The sequence below is a fragment of the Larus michahellis genome, chromosome 3 (genome assembly GCF_964199755.1).
Source record: "Larus michahellis chromosome 3, bLarMic1.1, whole genome shotgun sequence".
NCBI lineage: Eukaryota > Metazoa > Chordata > Aves > Charadriiformes > Laridae > Larus > Larus michahellis.
This window is the reverse complement of record NC_133898.1, coordinates 85,236,100-85,258,650: the sequence shown is the minus strand read 5'-3', so window position 1 is coordinate 85,258,650 and position 22,551 is coordinate 85,236,100. Positions and strand designations below refer to the sequence as shown.

General features: G+C 33.1%; 1 protein-coding gene across 4 annotated transcripts in view; it reads left to right on the top strand.

Annotated features, from left to right (window-relative positions):
* GRIK2 (glutamate ionotropic receptor kainate type subunit 2) overlaps positions 1-22,551 on the top strand; it is a 420,597-nt gene that overhangs the window by 236,074 nt on the left and 161,972 nt on the right. For all 4 annotated transcript variants that reach the window (XM_074581042.1, XM_074581040.1, XM_074581041.1 and 1 more), the window contains 2 exons: positions 113-226; positions 12,532-12,738. In XM_074581042.1, the coding sequence (XP_074437143.1) occupies positions 113-226; positions 12,532-12,738 (321 nt within the window). The remainder of the gene's footprint in view (positions 1-112; positions 227-12,531; positions 12,739-22,551) is intronic.

The window sequence follows — 22,551 nt, the reverse complement described above, 5'->3', positions numbered from 1 at the left end:
AATATTAACATTTTTTTTTTCCTGTAGCAATCTATTTTTCCTTATAGTGTTCTGCTGTAGATGCTGAAATGTAACAATTGGACAATTTACACAGTAATTTGCTGTTTTATAGGTTGGAACTTGGGATCCATTGAGTGGCCTTAACATGACAGAGAATCAGAAAGGAAAACCAGCAAACATCACAGATTCCCTGTCCAATCGCTCTTTAATTGTTACCACCATCTTGGTAAGCAAATATATTTGCATTTCCAGAAATACAGTTGTACAGGAAAGCTAATAGAATATGCTATACTAATTACAACAGTAATGAACAGTCTGTAGTATACGTTACAGTTACTTAGAAATTACTGTGTCATGAAAGAATTCCAGTTGTTAAGCTAGTCATGGGTATTTACTCTCGTCTAAATTGTAAGTAAATTATCCCAATTTTAGTGTTATGTCAGTTGATTAGTAATTTCACTTTCTCATTATTGACTAAAATGTTTGGTTCCTTCACAAAGCTGTTTAGTTCAGCACCATATGAGAGGACAAAAAGTGTTTGTTTAAAAAAGTGGCTTGATCATTTTAACCAGCAAAATTTATTGCTTTCATTTGCTAATCTAACACCATGATACTACCTCTAAAGAAAGTACAAAGTATTTAACTTTTTTTTCATCATTGCTATTACTTGATTATTAAGTTGAAATTTTTAATCATACAGAAATTTAATTGAGATATCACTTGTGCTAGATCAGAAGTAACTTGTTTTTCATTGCCATTGTTGACAGATTTACAGTGGTGAATGGGGTATTTTTTACTTATAATGACATATATTTAGGTATGTAAAAATAAAAATTCACTAATTTCCACACCACAGTCTTGAAATAGTAATTTTAATTTCAACACAAATGAAAATCTGCTGTGTTTGTCTGCTGCCACCACTACCATGAATTTGCAGATATCAAAAAAATAATTCACTTCCCAGGTTTTTTTCTTTAATAAGAGGCTTTTACCTACCAACATATATTTTGACATTTCAAGCTAGAATGAATTTTCATAGGTACATAGATACAAATACCAGTGTGCTTTCTAACCTTTTATTTATGTAACATAAGCCATATAATTTCATCCAGCAGGTTGAAAGGTTATTTATAAGGTCTGTTTTTATTTGAAGATTTACAAATTATAGAAAATCTTCTGAAATCCTTGTTTCGTTTATTTCACTAATTGAAAAATACACACTTGATACATAATTGGAACATGGCTGACTCACTTTCAGATGTAAGTTCTTGTTATGCTAAGACCAACACAGTTTTATCACAACTTTCTCTTGTACCATTAATTACAGTTCATAAACATATAATCTCTTGGGTTTCTTTTTTATAAAACGTAAATGAACTTTTTCTAGTCTCTTAAAAGCATGCTTTCTAGAGTATTAGTCTGTCTTTTTTCTTCCCACTGCCCTTCACAATTTTTCACATTTTTTTGTATATAAGACCTATTGCATTATCAAGTAATGTTTCTCAGTAATTTCATTTGACCCCTTTGTACTCCTCTTATGTTGTATCCAGGTATCCTGCCTAGGATTTTTCTTTAAGCATTCCACTGATACATAGTGATGTTTCACATTTTTGCTAATTGCTTTCTAGAGTTAGTGCCTTCCAGAATATAGTCCTATCTCTATCAGTGACCTGTTCCCTTCATTACACAGTCTCAACCAGCCTTTGTATCATCTGCACACATCATTAGCAATTACTGTATACTTGATTACAGATCAGTGCTAACAATACTGGGACAAGAATCAATCCCTGCAAGGTTGCATAAGAAACACTCAATAACTTAGGGTGTTTCAAGTTTATTTATGTTTTAACTTCTATCTATTTATGAGGTTTGAGTTCATATGCTCTATGTGTTGTATTGATTTTGTATAGTGATACTTAAACTTGCATGATTTCGTTTGAAATAATGATCTCAAGAAAAGGTAAGCTGCATGAATGTAAATAGTGGCGCTATCAATAAGCACCGATTTTGAACTGGTAAAGCGCACAAAAGTAGATTACTGAGATATATGACAGCAGCTGTTTCTGTAATCAAGGATACTCTTTCTCTTAAGGGATAACTTTTGACTAGTGATGTTTTATAAGAATCTGTCCTCTGCACATATCTAAATAAAATAATAAATAAAAGAAATATGAGGACTTTAAATTGGTGTTACGTGTTGCTCACTTGTAATGGCCTTTTATACTTTTATAAAGTTATTGTTCAGTGAAAGTTATGGTAATTGCAATAACTCTTTTCAGCTATCAAGACATTACAAGAGTGGTACTCAGAATAATGAACAAAATATTGTTCTGGTGCAGAAAGCACATGTACTAGCTTACTTTTGTAGATCTATCATTTTGTGTGTAATAAATAGCTTTCTGTTGGACAGAAAGCATATTAGTGAATGTTCATTTTGTAGCAATGCAAGGGAGCAATATAAAATACTACGGCTCCTAGAAACATATTTCCTTCTTCAACACCTTCCTTTTGTCTCCTTTTTTCCTTCTGAAAAATATTGCTTTAAAAAAAGGCAAATGCTGTTTTTTCAGTTACTAGCTATGGAGTCTGTATGAGTTTTTCCTGTAGTTTGCTTTAACTCTCATTTTTCTTTTAAAGATACCAGTCTGTCTTTTGTTTTTAATTCTGTCTTCTGAAATTCTGAATGATATGTTTTTCCTCCTTTATATTGTAATCATTAAGATCTTTACAACTGTGAGTATACCCTGCTTTTTCAGTGGTGGCTGAGTCTACTGAAGATGAAAATATATTGATAGGCAAAATTAATAATAAATAAACTACAATTCATAAATTCATCTTCTGCTAGGAAGGACGGAACTATGTGATCTTTTTTGTCTCAAATTCTACATAATACATGCTATAGGTAACCATCTGAAAGATTATTCCTTGGTTTATGAGCAATTCAGTAGCTCTCTTATGAAACGGGTTCAGGGTTCCCAGGACTTCATCACTTCTGAGAAGTACACTGGCATGTAGTTTTGGTGCAGAAGCACGTCTGGTTTCCAAGTTCTGGTTCCATGGCAGCCCAAAGTACCAGCTGAACAGGTCTGATGGAGTGATGGTTGGCTTTTTAGGTGGGGAAACATCTGAAAAATAATAATAATTAAAAAAAAGTGCTATTTGTATCTTTTATAAGCATAGCTTTGGATATCTCTATCTTTTTGACACTATTGCTGTATTTTGTTTTAATGCCATCTGAATTGGAACTTCAGAATTTCTTCTGCAATTTAAATTCTACATTCTGAATATTCTATATTTAAAAATAAAACCCCAAAACCCTTTCAAGTTCAATAATAAGTTTTTCTTATAATTTGATTCTCCTAAATTGACTTTGGTATGCCAGCAATCAGAACTCTGATTTTTTTTTTTTTCCTTTTAGATTTTAAATATAAGTGTCTAAATATTTTTGTTCTTGTACATATACTATCTTTACTTTGGAAACTTTTTAACTTTGGAATTCAATTTTCATATTTCTAAATGTATGTGCATGGTGTTTATTTTTTTATGCTAAATTGCATACCAGCCGGTACTTCTTATCATACAGGTTCATTTGTCCTGTTCTGCTGAAACGGATGCTCCTTTCCTTTCCTTTATAGCTTTTATATGCTCTTCTGTATCTGCTTACATCAAACCTCTGAAAAGCTCACAGTTGTCGAGTTTAATTTTTTCAAGGAACCTGTAAAAGTTATGAAATGTGTGTGATAACCTCAAATTTAGCAGTTTTTTCTTACTTCACTTTTGAAACACAAAACTATTTTTTTTTTAGTGTATTTCCCTGAAAATAATCTCTCTGAATATTTTGTAAGAAGGAATAATTATAATGGATTTTCAAAACAATTTTATTCAGTTCAAAATGTAATATCACCACAATCTATTTTATTTATAAGTGCTGCTTTTTCAAATGGATAGAAATCTGATGTCATATAAATGCCATCTTGTTTTCAAAATAAAGATATAAAATCATGCAAAGCCCAAGAATTTAATCTTTGATTTTTTTATTTTGCACTCTTTTTCTCCCTTTCTTTTGGACCCAAGGGACATTTAAAGCATGAGTTTTTAATGGCCAAATTTTACATTTATATATTAAGTAAGAATGACTTTACCTTTTATCTTTATAAAGATGGGCCACTCATCTCTTGTAAATAGAATTGAAGATTTGTAATCTTTTTCATTTTCATTTATATGGTGTATAACTGATGAAGGTACTTTCTTACAATAACTTTTGTATCATTCTGGAATGATTCAAGCAATAACTGAATTTTGAGATTTTAATAATTCCATAACATTTTGTTCCCACTGATGTTATGGCCCAAAATAATTATTTCTATTTGAATTAAGTGTACTGCCATGAAATAGTTAAATCTGGTTTTGTCTAGCAGAAAAACTATAAACTGTTTTTAGTTTACTCAGATGTGTTAATTTTTTTCGTTGTAGCTTAAGAATATACAATTCCTTACTTTCCTATTTTAGTACTTTTCTTATCCCCTTTTAAAATACTTTCCTGTCATGATCAGTGTGTGTGCCTAAATGCCTCTCCCAGACTTCTCATGCCCGCTTAAACGTCCAGAGTCTGCACCCTCTCTTTCCTGAATTTCATTCCACTCCTGTCTCAATTCCACTTGTCTGTCTTCAGCCACCGGTGCAGACTGTAAACCGACAGATTTCTTGCAGATGTAGCAGAAATGTAAAGCAAACTAATGTGTTTCAGGATTTTTTCCACTGAGAAAGGTAAATTAGCCTACTTTATGATGCTCAAAATGCAAAAGAATTTAAGTTGAAAGTCACCCTTGTCCTGAGATCCAGCATAATGTCTGTGTACTTCTAATAACCTTTGGGGCCTTCAGACTTGCAAGGTATCCAGAGATATGCTTGGCCACAGTGCTTGTTTGTCTTTCAAACATTAAAGTAAGTGATGCTTATCAGAAAAAATAATAATGAAATTTGAAGGGAGTCATAGCATATGAATGAGTGCAGTGGGATCAGCACAAGCTAAAATTTGACTTAGTCAATAAAGGTCAATAAAGTTATTTTTCTCCTGTCTGGGTGCAAGCAGAAGGTAGGATGGCCGTATATTTATATCTCTGGATAATGGCTGAGAAGTACTTTCTTTGGGTTCCAAGTTTACAGCATCATCCCAAACAACTTCTCTCAAATATTTCTCTAGCGCTTCAATTCCCTTCTACTAAAATGTTAGTAATAAAAATATACTTTTACATAGCGGCAAGGATCAGAACACCAAGGGCCATCAGTCTAGGAAAATGCTTGTATTTGCTGAATAACTTGGGTTTGCATCTTTTTTTGTTGGTTTCCCCCCCCCCCCCCCCCCCAGTCTTTTGAAAATTTAAGATACATCATAAGAAAATAATGTTTTGCTTTCCATTATATTAAGACATAATAAAGTCTTTGATATTATTCATGTATCATGAAGATAGTATGATTCAATTCAGTTGAAAAATAGGTTAGTACAGTCTGCAGTGTTGCAACAGTATAATGATTTCACATTATGTGGTTTATTGAGTCAAGGGGTTTTGCTTCAAATAGGCATCCGCTTGTATCCATTTTGCTTTACTGGAATGGAAACATTCTTGCGATGCAGCTGAATTAATTTAAAGTCTGGCCAAAGTTAAGAGTAAACTGTGAGGGAATAAAGAAAACTTTTTTTTAGGAGCCTGGCAAAATGAGGAGTGAAACTGCAGAAAAGAACAACTATGGCTTTTGTTCCGTAGGTCGTGATTTATCAAACCATAGTTATAACTATATGTTTCATGACCCAAAAGGTCATACTAGGGAATCTTTCAGGATATATCTTAAAAGCTGTCAAATAAGGATATTCATAATTAATTTCTATTATACATAGTATAGTGAAGGAATGTGACTTTGGTGTTTTCTTGTGTCTAGCCTTAGTTTCTTCTATTGGAATATCCTGGCTCAAATGACTGGTGAGATGTCTAATGTATTACATTTTTTTGATTGATTGTAACTAGTGGATTGTTTCACCTTTCCCACTTGAATTTTGACTGCCAACAGTGAAAGCCTATTGTGTATTTGTTACATCTGACATAAATGTTAATTAGATCTGGCAGCCTTTTAACTCCAGTGTCCCTGGTGAACAGAATCTAATGATTGTCTGTTCTAACAGTGGCAAATTTTGAAGATGGTTTTCCTCTTTTCATCATGAGGGATTCCTTTTTGTTGTTGTTGTTTTGTTTTGCTTTTTTCAACTCTGATAGTAACACAAAAGTTCTAGATTCTTTAAGCAATACATATGTCCATGTTGAAAGTATTAATCCATATGTTTGATAATTATCCATAAAAATTAAAATTAAAATAATTTGAAAAGTAGAATTTATTGTCATTTCTAGTAACGTCTTTGTAGTTGAAATATAATACAGCTCTTATGAGACATTGCTCACCTATGTTACATAGACAGAATATTTACAGCCACCCAGGTACAAAAGGGTGATTGCATTCTCCAGATAACTCAAGCTCATGTTCATAGAGTTAATTAGCCAACTGAGCATTTCAGACTGCTAACTGTTCATGTGTCTATCTCCTTCAGGTGCGATGTGGGTGCTTAGCACTGAAGAGAATTTATTTGCAGTATATCTCAAATTTCTAAAAAAAACCAGAGAGAGTTACCTTGTTATACTGTTGTCCTGAGTGCTAGAGATATTGACAGTTTGTCTCCAATGAAAAACTGAAGTTTCTAGGTTTTTGTTTTTGTTTTTGTTTTCTAAATGGACCTATTTTAAAAGCAATTAGTGGTGTGAAGAATTTCGCTTCAAAGAAAAAGCTATCAATACGAAATATAACCAGTTGAAACAAAACCAGTGTTTGATTTCAGATTAAATTTAATAGTTTGCTGATAGAGATATACACTGAAAGTTGGAGGAGTGTGCTGCATGTTTCTGAGCACAGATACTTAAAGATACTGTTGCTCAGTATATGCCTCTATTGGCATTGAAAGGACACTGTCTCCATTTCTTGCCTTTTCTAAAAAATATTTACATTAAATACTGTCAATAGTCTAACTGTAGAATTAGATGTATGATTATATATGTGAACCTTTTGAGCATATGTAATGTAGACTCTGTTCTTGCACAAGGTTTATAAGCTTCTAAGATTTAAATCATATGAGAAAACATCAATTTATCTAACCTCCCAGTTTCAAATGTAAGCTAATGATATAAAAACTTTATTTACCCACATACTTTTAATCTCTCTCATTATTCCCAATGACATTTATCTTTTTATTTGTTTCCATATTCTATGCATTTCTATATCTACAAACTTATTTCAGGTAATTCCTTACCGCTGAGCTGGTCAGAGGTTCACTACAAAGTTGGCAAATTTCATACATCAAGAATAAGCTAAACTAGAAGAAAGATTAGTTTGGATGAAGAAAAGGGTTGATTTTAAACTGCAATAACTCTCCCTTCAGTTGCTCTTATTTCAGGACAAGCATGCTTGATAAAAATCCATGGTAGAATGACTTTCCTATAGCGTAAGTTAATTCAGAGTAGACATGTTTTCTGGAAACATTGTCTCTGCATGAGGATTTATTCAGGAATTTTTTTCTTAGAGCACCTGTGTATAGACAATGCTTATTCAATGGCTTTTGCTTCAAGCTGTTTATGTTGTTCCAAGCAATAACAAAGATGCTAGTGGGAAGGTGTTGGTTGGTTGATTTCTGCTTGCTTGGTTGGTTCGTTGTTTTTGGTTTTTTGTTTTTTGTTTTTGTTTTTTTTTTTTTCCCCCAGGGAGATGTGTCGAGTTGAAAGACCATTAATTTCAACTGAAGCTGTTTAGAAGATTTTAAACAGTATTTTGTAAATGTTCTGAAAAAACATGTTCTGACCAACTTGTTTTTTGATGTGTTCTGGTAATTTTTAAGCGTCATGTTTTCAGGAGCTAATGGACAAAATTAAATTGTGAACAATATTAACGTAAATATAAACCAGTCACTGATCTGTAAAAATCACTCAGTTTACATACTGTGTCTGCCTAATCAGTGATAATCGTCCTAGTGAAACATTTTGGTGAAAGTGTAATCCACCAAGAAGCAATGGTGATCATATATTTAATGCATAGACGCTTTCCTGAGAGCGTACTTGGCAACCAGTTTTACATTAGTCCATACTATAAATTGAAAACTTGAACAAATACAGCTTGTAGTAGATCCTTTGCATGGACTTGTTCAGAATAGATAAATAACATGTTCAATATTTAGAATGTGTATTGCATATTGCCAGAGGAAAAAGAGAACTAGATAAAACTTTGGAATTAATAAGAGCTATCACAGATAAAGCTGCCAAAATGCACTTCCTGATAAATTGAAGATGAATGCTGTCAAAGCTAAGTTAGAAAATGCTTTACATGGCAAATAAAGGGTCTGTAGAGAAAAAGCAAATGTTTTGGACAGTGGAAGACCATAAGGAAAAGCAGCAAGAGCCATTAAGTAATGGCTTAATGTAAGGATTGTGAAAGTATTAGGAGAGTATTAATAACCCATTGATCACTCTTCTCGGCAAAAGCTTTTTTTTTTCCCAGAACAAAATATTATAGTTATTAAAGGGTAGCTTAGAGACTATTGTATCCCATATCCAGGCTGGTCGGAATAAAGAATAATAAAAGAGTAAGCAGTTGGAGCTAAGAATTCCAGGAAGTGTTGCAAAACTATTATTTTTTTTTAACACAGTGTCAAAAAGCATTAACAGAACAGATAAAGGGATTGAGGATTACTGTAATGATCTTAGAAGAAAGTATGCAAGAATGTATGGATGAGCTGGATGGCTCAGTGAATCCTGCTGTCCTTATTAAGTAAAGGAGACATAAAACCATGAATTGGCAATTTTACTGCCTCCCTGACATCACACATATTTAAATTTGGGATATAATTCAGGATTGCATGGAATGTAAGACAGAAATAAAACTGTTGTTAAGAATCCTGACAAGATTCCAGAGAGATTTGGGTTTTTTTTAACAAGATGTGATTTAGCTTGGCTTTTTCTTCTAGCAAAACAGTCCAAATTCTTAGATAAAAGCACTTAAGTGTAGCTACCATAATAAAGTGTCTTCTAATTTCTAACCTTTATTTCTTTTTGCCAAAGTTTGAGGTCATTAATTCCTGTCCCCTTTGCAGAAAATAATTTTTCTGGTTCCTTTTTGCAACAACTTTGTGTGTGTTGGAGACAGTTCCCTCCCAGTCTGTTCTTGCTTAAGTGAAACAATGTATATTCTTTCAGTCTTTCCTAATCCTATTTTCTAGACCTTGGTTCAGGTGTCTCCAGAACTACGGTATTCAAAACTGAATAGAATACAGCACTGAAGCATTAATAGTGTCAAAATTATAAAATGATGGAGTAATTTTAACGGGAAGGGACCACTGTAGGTCCTCCAGTCCCAACTCCTCCTCAAAGCAAATCCAAGTAGGTCAGTTTGGGTTTTTTTTCCAATGTGTGACATTATTGAGTCTAGTACATGATTTCCTATAATATCTATAACTTAATTTAATAGACTTGCTACCTAATCAGCTCTTTTCCTCCTGAATTTCTGCAATTTATTGTTCATCAGAAGTGTGAAAATATTCATTAGTTCCTTTTGAATGCCTTTTCTTTTTTAATTGCCATTCTGTTTTCTGAAATTTACCATTTTGAATTCTGATCCTGCCCCACTGTAGGGTGAAAACACATCCTATTAGCATCTTTTCTTTTCAAGAATAAGAGGAAATACTTAACTGTACCCTCTAAAAGAATTATTAAATCCTATTAAATCTTTTCAGATTGGTAATAAATCTCTTTCAATTAAGTGCACATTTCTGGACAGTTGCATTTTCTTCATAATTTTGGGAAGAACAGGGTGAATTTGTGTGTAACATGATGTGATGAATTTCCTCAGTTTCTTCCCTTCTCCATATTCTCTTAGCGATCGGTTCCCACAAATGAAACAGTTTTATAATTTGCTTAGGATAAAAGTACTGTTTTTCTAAAAAATTTATTAATCAGTCTAGAGTTCTGTAGCCCTCCTTTCTCCAGTTTGTGATTTTTTTTGGATTGGGAAGAGTTTAAAGATAAGCCTCTTACAGTCTCCTTGAAGCCTCCGTGAATTCTTAAAGGAAATTCCTAATGGATCTGAAATTGCTAAAACCAGTTCTGTGAATTCATCAGGTCCGAACTCCCTGAAAATAATTAAAGTTCAAGGACTCACCGAGGTTATCTTTTCCTACTTTAGTCTAAACAGTTTTACATGTGTTTCTTGTGTTAATGTTGTATGTTACCTGATCAGCATTAGCTTTTTCAGAGAATACAGGCACAGGAAAAGCATCAAACTGTTTGATTGCCTTTGTAATGTCATTTCGTGGCTTTCTGTTCCTGCTGGGCGACAGATGAACTAGTTCCTAGAATTTCCTTTTATCCTTGCTTCTAGAAGGTCGCTTTTTATGCTTAGTATCGATTGCTAATTGTACTGTATTTTTTGCTTTGGCATTTATGCATTTGTCCCTGCATAAATATTATGTTTGTTTGCTTTTCTGTTTGTCTTTCACATTCTGAGTTACATTTCACTTCCTCCATACTTCCTTTTCTGAGTTTCAGTTCATTGAAGAATTCATGTTTGAGTCTTGCTGATTCTTTTTCCACAATTTTGGCGTTTTGTCTTAGCATAGCTTCTGCTTCACCAGTAGTGTGCTTTCTTTAAGGAATTCTCATTTCACCTGAAAAACTGTTTTCTGCACAGTTGTCTGAGTTTATTAACAACTGTTTTCAAAAATAGTTTTTGTTCCATCACTGTTTCTGCTTCTCAAGAATTATTTAGTAGTCCTTGTCATTTAAATTGCTTTCAACTTTCATGTTTTCAGTCAGGTCTTTGTTCTTGTCAATACTACATCTAGAAGAGCTCTCTTGGAGTCATTTGTCTATCTATTGTTTGAAAAGTTTATGTCAAGAAACCCTAGTAGTTTCTCTGGACAATTTATTTCATGTTACATTCCTTGTTAATTGTATGAAGATAAGTGGTGTACTTTTTTAAAATATGACTGTAACTTTATTAATTTAAATGGAAGTATATAAAAACTGAATCTCAGAAGAGTCTTGATTCAGTAGTTTGCTTTACTTAGGGGAAAAAATAAGTGTAAGAGGCAACAGGGGAATAGATATATTCTGAACACAATTCTTTTAAGAGCAAGAGATCTCCTTGCTTTCTCCTTCGCATTTTGGGTAAAATCTTATGTGCTACAGTTCCAGTTTTATGCTTGAATCATGGGACACCTCAAGATAGATGTTTACATCGGGAATGCTGACAAATCCTTATTAAAACTGTCAGGTGCCTGTGGAATGAAGTGCCTTTAACCCGGCTGAGTGCTGATGTGGAGATTTAGGGCTGTATGAATTTTGTTAAGATACCCTGGAGAGTTTATCTGATTACTCTTTGAGACTTGTGTTTGGTGCAGTAATTGCATCTACTACCATTTTTCTTACCTTACTTGATGCTTATTTTTTTATTATTGTAAAAAATGAAGAAGCCTGTCTAAAACATGAGCAAAGACTGAGTTGTGTATTTAATCTATAAAATACAGCTTCAATATTGGCGTTGTATTGTAATGGAAAACTCTACCATTTCTTTTTTGTCTTATTCCATTCTGCTTTGTATTTGAGGAATCTCATCCTATTTTGAGAAACAGATGTAAAAATCCTGTATTTTTCTAAATGTTGTTTCTTCTCATAATTATGAATATTCTGGAAATAATTTTAATTTTTTTGATGTTCTGTTTCCACATCACTTTATGCAAAAAGGTCACATTGTAGTTTAAATAAAACGTAATAAGGTAAATGCTTAAGGAAAATAAACTCTTTTCATGGAATGTATATCATAGAATTTACTTTTTGAGTTAACTTTTTTCTGATTTTGCTGCGGTTTTGTAAATGGCAGCCTATAACTTGAGGCAACAGAGCAATAGGTGATTTCACTGATTTTTTCCTTCCCCTGTGGGTTTTCTACGCTTTATTTAACAAAGCATTGAGAAAACAGTTAAAATACTTGTGTAAAGGAAAGTGTAAAACCTAATACTTGCAGCATTTGTTTGATGTTCAAGGTTTGAATTATTTTTTTTTTTTTCAGTTGCACATTGTTTCTGCATTCTAAGGGGCTTACAATGTCTATCCAAACAATGCATTTGATGTTAATGTATAATGAATGTTTATATTCATTTAATGAATGAATTCATATAATGTTTATATGAATTCCTTGAAGATACGTCTACGGTCTTTACAGGGTCATTTTTTCAAATAAAAATGAGAAAAGAGGTCTTCTGACAAACTTCAGTTTGAAGATAAGTAAAGACTTTAGACAGACATAACCAAAAGCTAAAAGGATTATGCTTTTTGTTTTAGTTCTTTGTACAGAGGGTGGTGTCACGACAGTGTGCTACTTCAGGTTAAAAAGAAAAGAAAGGTGTGGGGGCCTTCATTATCCATTCTGTCTTTTTAATTTTTACAGGAAGAGCCATATGTTATGTTCAAGAAATCTGACAAACCCTTGTATGGAAATGATCGATTTGAAGGTTATTGCATTGACCTCCTCAGGGAGCTGTCTACTATCCTTGGATTTTCCTATGAGATTAGACTGGTGGAGGATGGAAAATATGGAGCCCAGGAAGATGCCAGTGGACAGTGGAATGGAATGGTTCGTGAACTAATTGATCATGTAAGTTAACTTTTGGAAGCTTTCTACTATTCATTTAGATTTCAATTCTATCTATACAAATTGTAAAATTTTTATGATAATGCCATTTGAATGGTACTGTTTTGGAAAATGCAGATGTTTAAAGAAGTAATGCAAGTAATGCATCAATGGTTTCTATAATGTAGGATTTGTTTGTTAAACCAAAACTATTCTGCATCTCTGTTTTGCCTATATGCAAAATATGGAATAGATAGTATTCAGGACTTGTTTCTGAGAACAGATATATGTTTTTTGTGACAAAACATATGTCTTCATTAATCAATAGAAGTCAGGCCTCCTCTTCTGATAGTGGATCTTAGACTTTGTCTTAGAGAAATTTCTGTGTATGTAGTATAAATGTATAAATGATTTGATATACACCAAGAAGAGGAACATCTTTCTTGAAACATTCACAATAAGGTGCAAGCAGTAAGACAAAAATGTCAACATATACCGAAGCAGCAAAGTAATGCAATGTGTGTCAAAACAGATACCATTACAATTACTTGTAAACGAGTAAGGCAGGCATTACTTTGTGTCATTCAAAGCATGCTTTCCCAGTTGGTCATGCCAATTGAATTCAGTCACTTAGAAACATTTTAGTCAATTTGAAAATTATGTCATTGTCCCTTTTTGCATTTATTTCGATGAATTGCTTGATATAGAGACATTTGATCAAAGAACAAGATAAAACATATCCTGCACATTACTGTCATTTAAGATAGGAAGAAGGGGAGACTGTTTTGTATCTAATTCGAGTGAAACCTCCTAACCAGGAGGAACCGCATGAATAACTTGAAGAAAAATATTTACTAATCTTGTTTCAATTTGCTGTAAGATTTCAGCAGATGGGCAGAACATTTGCTAAGCAAAATAGTCATATTTACTAGAAAGGTTGTTATCTTTGTGCTTTTCTAGTAAATAATAATCTGGTATTGCTGTTGCAACAGATGTTGATTATGCCTAGCTTCACACTTTTAAGAAGACTGTGTGGGAATATTATATTTATCTTATCTTTATATGTGTGTATGTATTACACCTAGTACAGATACATAAAAAGTGAACAGCTATTTAGCTAGACTCTCTGTCCGTCTCTATACATGCATATTTTCACACATGTATGCACAGGCATGCATAGCTATTAGATTTGATCATTTTTAGGTAGTGTCATCATCTGGAAGTAACTTTCCATGATTGGGTGGAGATTGTGGAATTATTTCTTACATAGTTTTTCAGAAGCAAAGAAAAATCACATTTTGGTATGCTTTTATTATTCAGCCCTAAAGCTTTCTTGAACAAGTATGAACTAGTGTGGCCTCCTAAGCTTTTCACTATGATAATCTTGAAATAGAATGCATTTGAAGAAGTTGCATCAGTAAAGTATGCGTAACACAGCTTTTCCAGTCATTTCCTCTAGATAACACTGAATAGAACGTGTTCCTTTTCCCCATAGATAACATATAACTAAACTTAGATTAAAATTTATTTTGGCTTTTGAAATGATGTTTACTTAAGAGTCAAAAAATTTTAGATACTATGCTTAGTGCATCATGGAAGATGTAGTCTATCTTCTTAACCTGGAGCATAACTTTGCCTAGTCTCTCTCAATTTCTCAATTGTTAAAATTTTCCTTTAAAATTTTATCTGGTTTTATCTATTCTTATTTTGTAATCTATTTAAATATATGCAATATATTTACACATCTGTGCCCTTTTTTTGCATGCCTGTTATTGGTACATTTTATTAGCAAGCAATACTTCAGACCTCAGAACTGATGCGTAAGAATTTAAAGAAGAATTCCAGATAGTTACCACATTTGATGTTTCTATATGGTTAGTACTTCACTTGGGCCATTAGCTTAGCTTTTTGGTCTTTCTTTTCCCTTAGAGAATATTTTTCAAGTGTCAAAAAGGTTTTGTTTAGTATAAAGTAATGTGATAAACTCAATTACTATTTTTTATTGAATGGTGAAATGATTCTGTCTACATTTTTCAACCTGAGTTTCTAATTAAAATAAATAGACTACAGAATAAAGACAGAGTTCTGAAAGTTGCCGCAGTAATTACATTTATATTTTTAGAATTTGTGTTATTTTTATCTGCTTGTTATATTTTCACTCTCAGTCACTTAAGTTCAGAAAGAAAGGATACAATAGTACATATGTTTAGAAGGGTAGTTTGTAGCATTTGTAATTCAAGAAAAATAAAATGGATAATTTCTGTGTATTATGGATGAAGAAGAAAAGAAGACGCACAATTTATATAAAGATAAGAAGTACCAACCAGAATCTAAATTTTTAAATAAACTGTTTAAATTCGTGCTTAGTCACTTTATGTAATTGCTTGGACTCAAAAGTGTAAGTGAAATGAAAATAACGCTATCTGAACTGAGCTCAGCATATCATGTCAGTCTCAGGCTTCAAATTCTACACTGTGAACAGGCACTGAAGCCTTTACATTAGGCTTTGTGTGTTTTCAGTCTCCCATAGTTTGCTCACATTTCTTCTTTCTTTGACTGTTTTACTCAGTGTTCACATATGCCATCATTCTGATATTGGTCTCCAAATAATGACAAGTTTCCTTTTGAGTAAATGATAAATACTGAAAGTGAAAAATTAATTCAGTGATTCCTTCCCTTTGACAACTGACTGATAGTGAATTCTTGTTGGAAAAGACAGTGGTCTCCATAGCTGCAAATGGAGAAATATTCACTAAGACTGCAAATATAGATGACATTTGCCTATGAAAACATTTTAAATCTAATTTCTCCAGTTAAGCAGTCTGATTTTTTGCCATAATTTTTCATTCAATATTTTATCCTCCTCTCTGCTTATTTCAAGACAAGGGTGTTAGATGTTTGAGGGAGGGGGAGCTAAAATCCAGGTGTCTCCATGCTTTCTAGGTGCATTCTTCATAAAGAAGTATTCTTTATACTGACTTGCTGCCTTTTATTTAAGAACTTTATTCAAGGATCAGTTTATTGAATTGATTTTGAACTGGATTTTAAATTCACCAGATTTCAGTTTGTCTATGGTGCAAAAAGTTGTGATGGCACTGTATTATATTGTATGAGATATATAGTGTGAATGTGTAAATTATGTTCCCCTATAGCTAGCAGATGCTGATAGAATAAAAAGATATAAATTTTTTTTTTTCTATTAGACATTCTATTTCACAGATCCAAAATTACTTTAAAACATTCTTATCATCAAGTTCTAAACCAGGCAAAAATTACTATTTTATACTTTCCCAGAGATATAAATTAAAGTGAAAAATCCACCGGGAAGAAATTTGTTATTATTATATACCATTAAAAATAACCTTTTCTTTTTTTTTGACTCTTCGTTTGAATGATTCTTCTACAGCACAAAGCTTATGCATAACAAATAGACTTTAAAGCTTGCAGATCTTTTATGATTCATAATTAATTATAGAAAAGGTCCAATTTTTAGATCATGACTGTTCTTTTATTATATGTGAGGATTATATGGGAAGAATAGGATTTTCAGCTTGGAGGAAGTTAAAACTCTTGCTGTTGGGCAATTGGAAAACATGGCTTAATTTGAAATGTCTTTAGACATAGCTTTGTGTTTTACTTCAGTATTTTTTGAATTTTTTAAAATCAATATCTTACTAATAAATGCTTACACACAAAATGCTTAAATTTATAAAAATAGTAGTGGCCTTTCATTCTCTCAATAACAGAATTGTTTCAGATGTTTATGTAATCAGTTTAAAATGTTTCTGGAGACATCTTCCTCCAATAACTTGGTTTGTTGTTTTTTTTTTTTCTTTTTCCTAATTTAAGGTCCTTATGTTCTTGAAGGACTAGAGACAAGCTCTTTGTATTACTGTGTAGAAGTGAAAAAAAAGCTTCCAATTAACAACTATATAGATTTTTGGTTGCTTGCTTTTTGAAGACAAAGAAAAATCTGTAAGAGTAAAGGAATTTAAGTTTCTTCCATCTTTTTCTTTTCTCTTCCTCCCCTTTTCAAATACAGTTTTATCATGTTTGGACTCTATCTCTTTTGTTTATACTTACAGCAAGTCTTGCCATATATAACCTCCTAAGGAAGGGCTAAGGAGCTTCTCTTGCTTCTTCTCTTCAATAGATGCAGTCTTCATTCTTGTAACTTTCATTTTCAATAAAATGCAAGGCGGTTTAGCCATGCCACTTTCATGAATCAAAATCTCAGAAAATTTGACAGTAGCAGGGAGGGGGAGAAAGAAAGATATAACATTCTGTCTTTTTGCACCAACATTATATGCGCTGGATATTAAAACCTGTGATCTGTCAGTGCTCTTTAGAGCATCATATCTGCTTTATGGCTGCCTCATTGCGTTAGTGAAAACACTGGGCTGATGTTGACATTTTCAAAGCTACGTATAACACTGAACTCTACTGATTTATTATTTCTTTTAAACGATGCTTCTAAATTAATGTACTGACACTTGCTCATATGCTACTACTTATTGAACACTATTGTTAGTCAGTTTTCAAAATATTTCTCCACAGAGGATCACTGGGTTGTAACATCTTCATTTACCAGTATTTTTTTTTTATCAAGTAGAATGCTACATCACCTCCTTTCTATGTTTCTCAGAATGACTTGTTTTTTGCAAGACTCCCTGGAATTTTGCTAAGGGCTGCTGTGCTAGTCATCATCATCCCATTTGAATAATAAGAATGTTTCACAGGATGGCTTTATTGGTAAACCAGAGGCAGACTGCAAGTAGTGACTTCAGAAACGTGTTTTGCCGTATTTATCTGAATTCAGAAAATTCAGGACTTTGGCACAGTGGTTTATCTCTTTTCCTTTGTGGCCAATATTTATGACTGTGAACTGTCATTCGTTTCATATTTCTTTAAAAATACTATAGATTTCATAGTTTAAACAGATATATCAACTGAGTAAGCATTAGAAATAATAATATAAAAAGGTCTGAAATTTGAGACAAGTGGAGATTCAAAGAAAGAAGATTCTCCAGAGAATGTCTTTTATATATGACAACATTTGAGTGCGCTGCAGATGAGAATTTAAACTGGGGCTGATAGAAAAATAAGGAATTATACTGTAAGATCTTACTTAGGATTTGCAAGGAAGGTTTCAAACTATTTAGGCCTTAAGTTTAGAATATTCTCCTATATTAGCCTTTTAAAATATTTATTCCAATCACAATAACAGTTATAAAATTATCCATTTAAATCCAGAAATGGTTATTTCTCCTTTAACTCTTTTTCCATTAATTCGTAGTATAGATTAACCACGTGATCACATAATGATATATCAGAAAATAAAAATAGACAGGGACATGTCATAATGCAGATTCTAACTCATATTTCTACAAAAATCTACTTTCTTCCCCTGACCTATCTTTCTGTATCTAAAACTGCATCTCAGACTTATCTTAATGTTCATCTTGGCTATTTTACTGTCAAATTCAGTTGAACATTGCCAAAACTTATCTCATTATTTTTTACCTGTCTTCTTTATTCCTTCATTCCTTTCACTGTTCCTAACACCAACATTCTCATAAAAGTTCGAGACTATAAGCAAGTAATTTTAGATGTCTTCCTCTTTATTTCCCTTTCTATAGAGACTGGTTCACATCATGCCATATCTTATATAAATCTTGAAAAATCAACCTTTTTTTCTTTCCTTGACCATACAGTAAAATAGCTCTCAGGCCAGACCTTTCTTTTGTACATTTGCCTGCAGCAGCAACCCTGTTTCTGTCTTCTGAGAAGTTCATGAATCCATTTCTTGATCCATGTTCCTCACTGGTTTGACCTAACATTTTATATGAGTGCTTTTCTCTTATTGTACTGCATTGGTGCTGTTTTAAGTGCTTTATTTCCATATCACTATTCCTGTTTGAATTATGAGAATATCAGTAAAACTCCTTGATATTTTGTTTTTGTGTTCTCCAGAAACTGTTAGTAACAATTGTTCACATTTCAACAGAGATTTTGACTCTGAAGTGAATCCTAAAATAGATATTTTTGTTGTTTGTTTCCCAGTTAAGAGAATTGACTGACTGTAACTGCTGCAAAAACATTTTTTCATCAGAAATTCTTTTGGCAGGTATCTTTCAATCAATTAATGATAACTGAATTTCTCTTTGATTTTTTTTTTTCTGGTTTTGGTACTCTCTAGAGGAAGGGAAACAAAATCTATTCAACATTTTAATTAAAAGAAGTGATGATAGAATTGGAACTTTTGGATTAGATGTTGAGTTTAGGATCACATTTGACCCCCAGACAATTTGGAGTCTTAGTGATTTTGCTTTTGAAGACTTGGGTAAAGACTTGTTATTGTTGTCATGGAACTTTATGACTTCAATAAAATAAAAGAATTCTAGGACACAAGATTTTATCAGCTATCTTAGGAATAATTCTTCCCCTGATACTATATCATGTCAACGGTGAGATACCAGGCAATGATATGCATATTTTAAATTTTCTCTGCTGGAGTAAACAAGCAAAAGATTTTTGTTAGAGGAAGGAAATATTAATTTCACTTTGATGCTCTTATTTCTCCATACTTGCGGTATTATTTTTAAGCTTCTTAGAACCGATACTACTCACAGTATATTAAAATACATTATACCATATCAAGCATTGCAAAATAATTGTCGAGTTTATTTTTAACACTTTTCTTGTCTGAAAAAGAATCTACATCAGAGTTTGTAAAAGTACAACATACGTTTACTTGTGAAAAAAAAACCCAAAACAAAACAAGAAAAAACCTCAAACCTACAGAAACTCTGAGCACTGCTTGATTTGCTTTGTTCTCTCTTTTTGAGAAAGATACTTACTTGCATTCTTTAGAAACACTTTAAAGTTTAGTTCTTAAAAGTTTGGCTTTACACAAAATGTGTTTTGGCATTCTTGAGATGGTAAAGTTTTCTTAATTATAGGTGTATAAGTTGTTGAGTTGTTTTATACTTCTTATTTTTTAAAGACTTTTCTTTCTTCAAATATGTTAGCTATAGAAAACTGAGGTGCAAGACAATATGTGAACCAGATTAAAAAGGGATCTTACTTTTTTTTTATAAATATATTGTATATTGAAATTTGCAATTAGGCTTCATAACATCAATTTAATCTTGAGTGCAATTCCATGGATTAGAATGTTGTACCTCAGAGGGTAAGACAGGCTGCGAGGCACTGAGTTCAGAATTAAAATGCATGAATGAATGTTTTGGTAAAAGGTGCCTGTTGTAGCACTAGCTACATCGGCTTCTGGTAGTAGAGACCTAGTGAAAACAATCACAGCAGAAACAAGAGATAAATTTTACATCTTCTAAAGCTGTGTCCAGTGGAGTAATTCAGGTTAGATGCTCCATGATTTCAAGCACATAAGGCAGTAGATGTGACAGGGGACATCTGTCCTATTCTAGAGCAGCGCATTTGAAGACAGGTTGGCTATCCAAGGCATCTCTTACACAGTAAGAGAAGACAAAACTCTCTTCTAGAATTTGGTCAGATGAATTGCTCTTTAGACTCCATCATCTGTATTGATTAGACCTTCAGTGGCTGTGATGGGAGTTTAAACTGCTACGGATTAAGCCAGTAGCCCATACATAAATGTCTGGTGCCACTTGAGCTTCCTTAAACTGTCCAGTACACCCACATAGTGTTCTCAGATCTAAGACCTATGGGAGACGCTTTCGTAGATGGAACAGGAACTAGAAGCATGGGGATACCTTAGAGCATGTCACAAACTCCAGTCCAATTCAGAAAAGGGGCTGAAATAAGAGCTCAGGCATCTGCCTTCTGGTGTTAGCTCATGCTTAGGTCTTGCCCGAAGCAATTGTGAGGTTACAATCTGTCTTTTCAAAATTATATTTGCGCCACAATTGCTATAGTATTCATTGAGTGTTTATCTTATTTTTTTTTTAATTACTGTCATTAAATGTGCGTAGATAAATTCCGCTCTAAATAAAGTATACTAAGACTTTTCTGATGGCTTATCCTTGTTTATGCAAGTAAACATAGCTGTTTTCTCACTGTATGATGCTGTTTTTCAATTATTTGTTACATTATCCCAGTCATCTATCATGTTTGTATTAGGAGCTGGAAAAAATAAGGATTAGCATGAGAAATTATAATGTGAAAAACAGCTGTGTGAGAACCTTTATCTGTTAAGAAAGAAAATAGTAATTTTGCTAACAGTGCCTTCATAACAAGTGATTTTTTTGCGTTCCTTATTTTTCTGTACCTTTAAATAGATCATCTAAGCCGTCTGGATCTCTTGTCTTTCATCTGGTTGTATAGTTTGATCAAATATTTTTTTTTTATTAGGGTAGTAGCATAAGATAGATTATCTTAAAAATCTTGGTGTAAGTTAATCATCTTGTTTCTTAGATAAAAGATCATGGGTTTTGTCCATTTGTACTTGAGGAGTTGCCACATCTATTGATCATAAGAAAAAAACCATCCAACTTGCATGTACTTCAGTTGCACATTCAAAAATAGGCTTAATAAGGCCTAATTTATTTTTTTTTTGGTGAAAATACATTATTTCTGTGGATGGGGAAGTTTACATAATGCATAACATTTACTCATCAACACAAATTATATTCACAGGCAAAAAGTTATTTTTCATTTCTTACGACAAGGAATATTCAGGCTATTCAGGCTAAGGGAAAGATGTAAGAAAGAGGAGAGAGAATGTAAGTGCTGCTGTTAGAAGTGGCAAAGATAAGTGTTACACAGGTCTTTAATGAATAATAGGAAGGAGTGAGTGATCATGTGAGTGTAGTAGATAATGTAACAGTTTTATAAGTTTGTGTCAAGGCAATTCTGGTGGGACTCAGACCCACTTCACTTCTAGTGGGGTGAACTAACGCACCAGGAGTTCTGGTGGGACTCAAAGCCACTAGTGCTTCTCTGTTTCTGGTAGGACTCAGACCCACACTTGCTCCTTGGGAATGCACCACTGAGTGGGGAGAGAGACACAGACAAAGTATAGAATTACAAAGGATTTTTTCTTAAGTAATGTGTATGCAGTGCCCAGCCTAAAGCTTGGGGACCCCAATATTGAGGAAGTCAGGATTTATATATGTTACAATACAGTTGTGTAGACTTACCAAATCACCTGTGTTAAGAGGTAAGCTAATCAGTTACCATGGTTTGTGTAATAAGTGTGTGCTTGTCCCATGCAGGTGGTTAGTGGTGTGTGTTAATCTTCATTGTTCTAAACCTGTGCAGGTGGGTTGATTTTATACTGGATTCTGGTCAGTTGCTCTTCTGAGAACCTTGAGTTCATATCTAGGCCTGGGTCACGGCACTTTTCCATTGCCTGATTCTGGTCAGTTGCTCTTCTGAGAACCTTGAGTTCATATCTAGGCCTGGGTCACAGCACTTTTCCATTGCCTGAGAGTAATCCGCTGATGATAGTTCTTAACACTTCACATCTAGATTTTTGAAATGAAGGTGGAAAATGTTCAGGACTCCTTCAGAGGAAGGGTTTCAAGGTTTAGAAGTAAGACTATCAAAAACTTGTTTTGAAAACTGTGACATTTTAGTTAAAACATAATCTAAATAAATTATATTCCAGGGAAATACTTTAATGTTACATCCTTAATGCACTGAGGAAATCTCAGGTCAGTGTACAAGGTGTAATAACATATACTAAATTCTGAGCATTCACAAACCACTCGTTGGGTTTTAGTTTGAATGAATATCATTGAGAGGAAGATAAATACTCAGCTCAGCAGAAGCTGTAATATTTTACTTGTCTTTGGATGGTTTTCACCTACAGAATCCATAAATCTATTTTGATTTTGG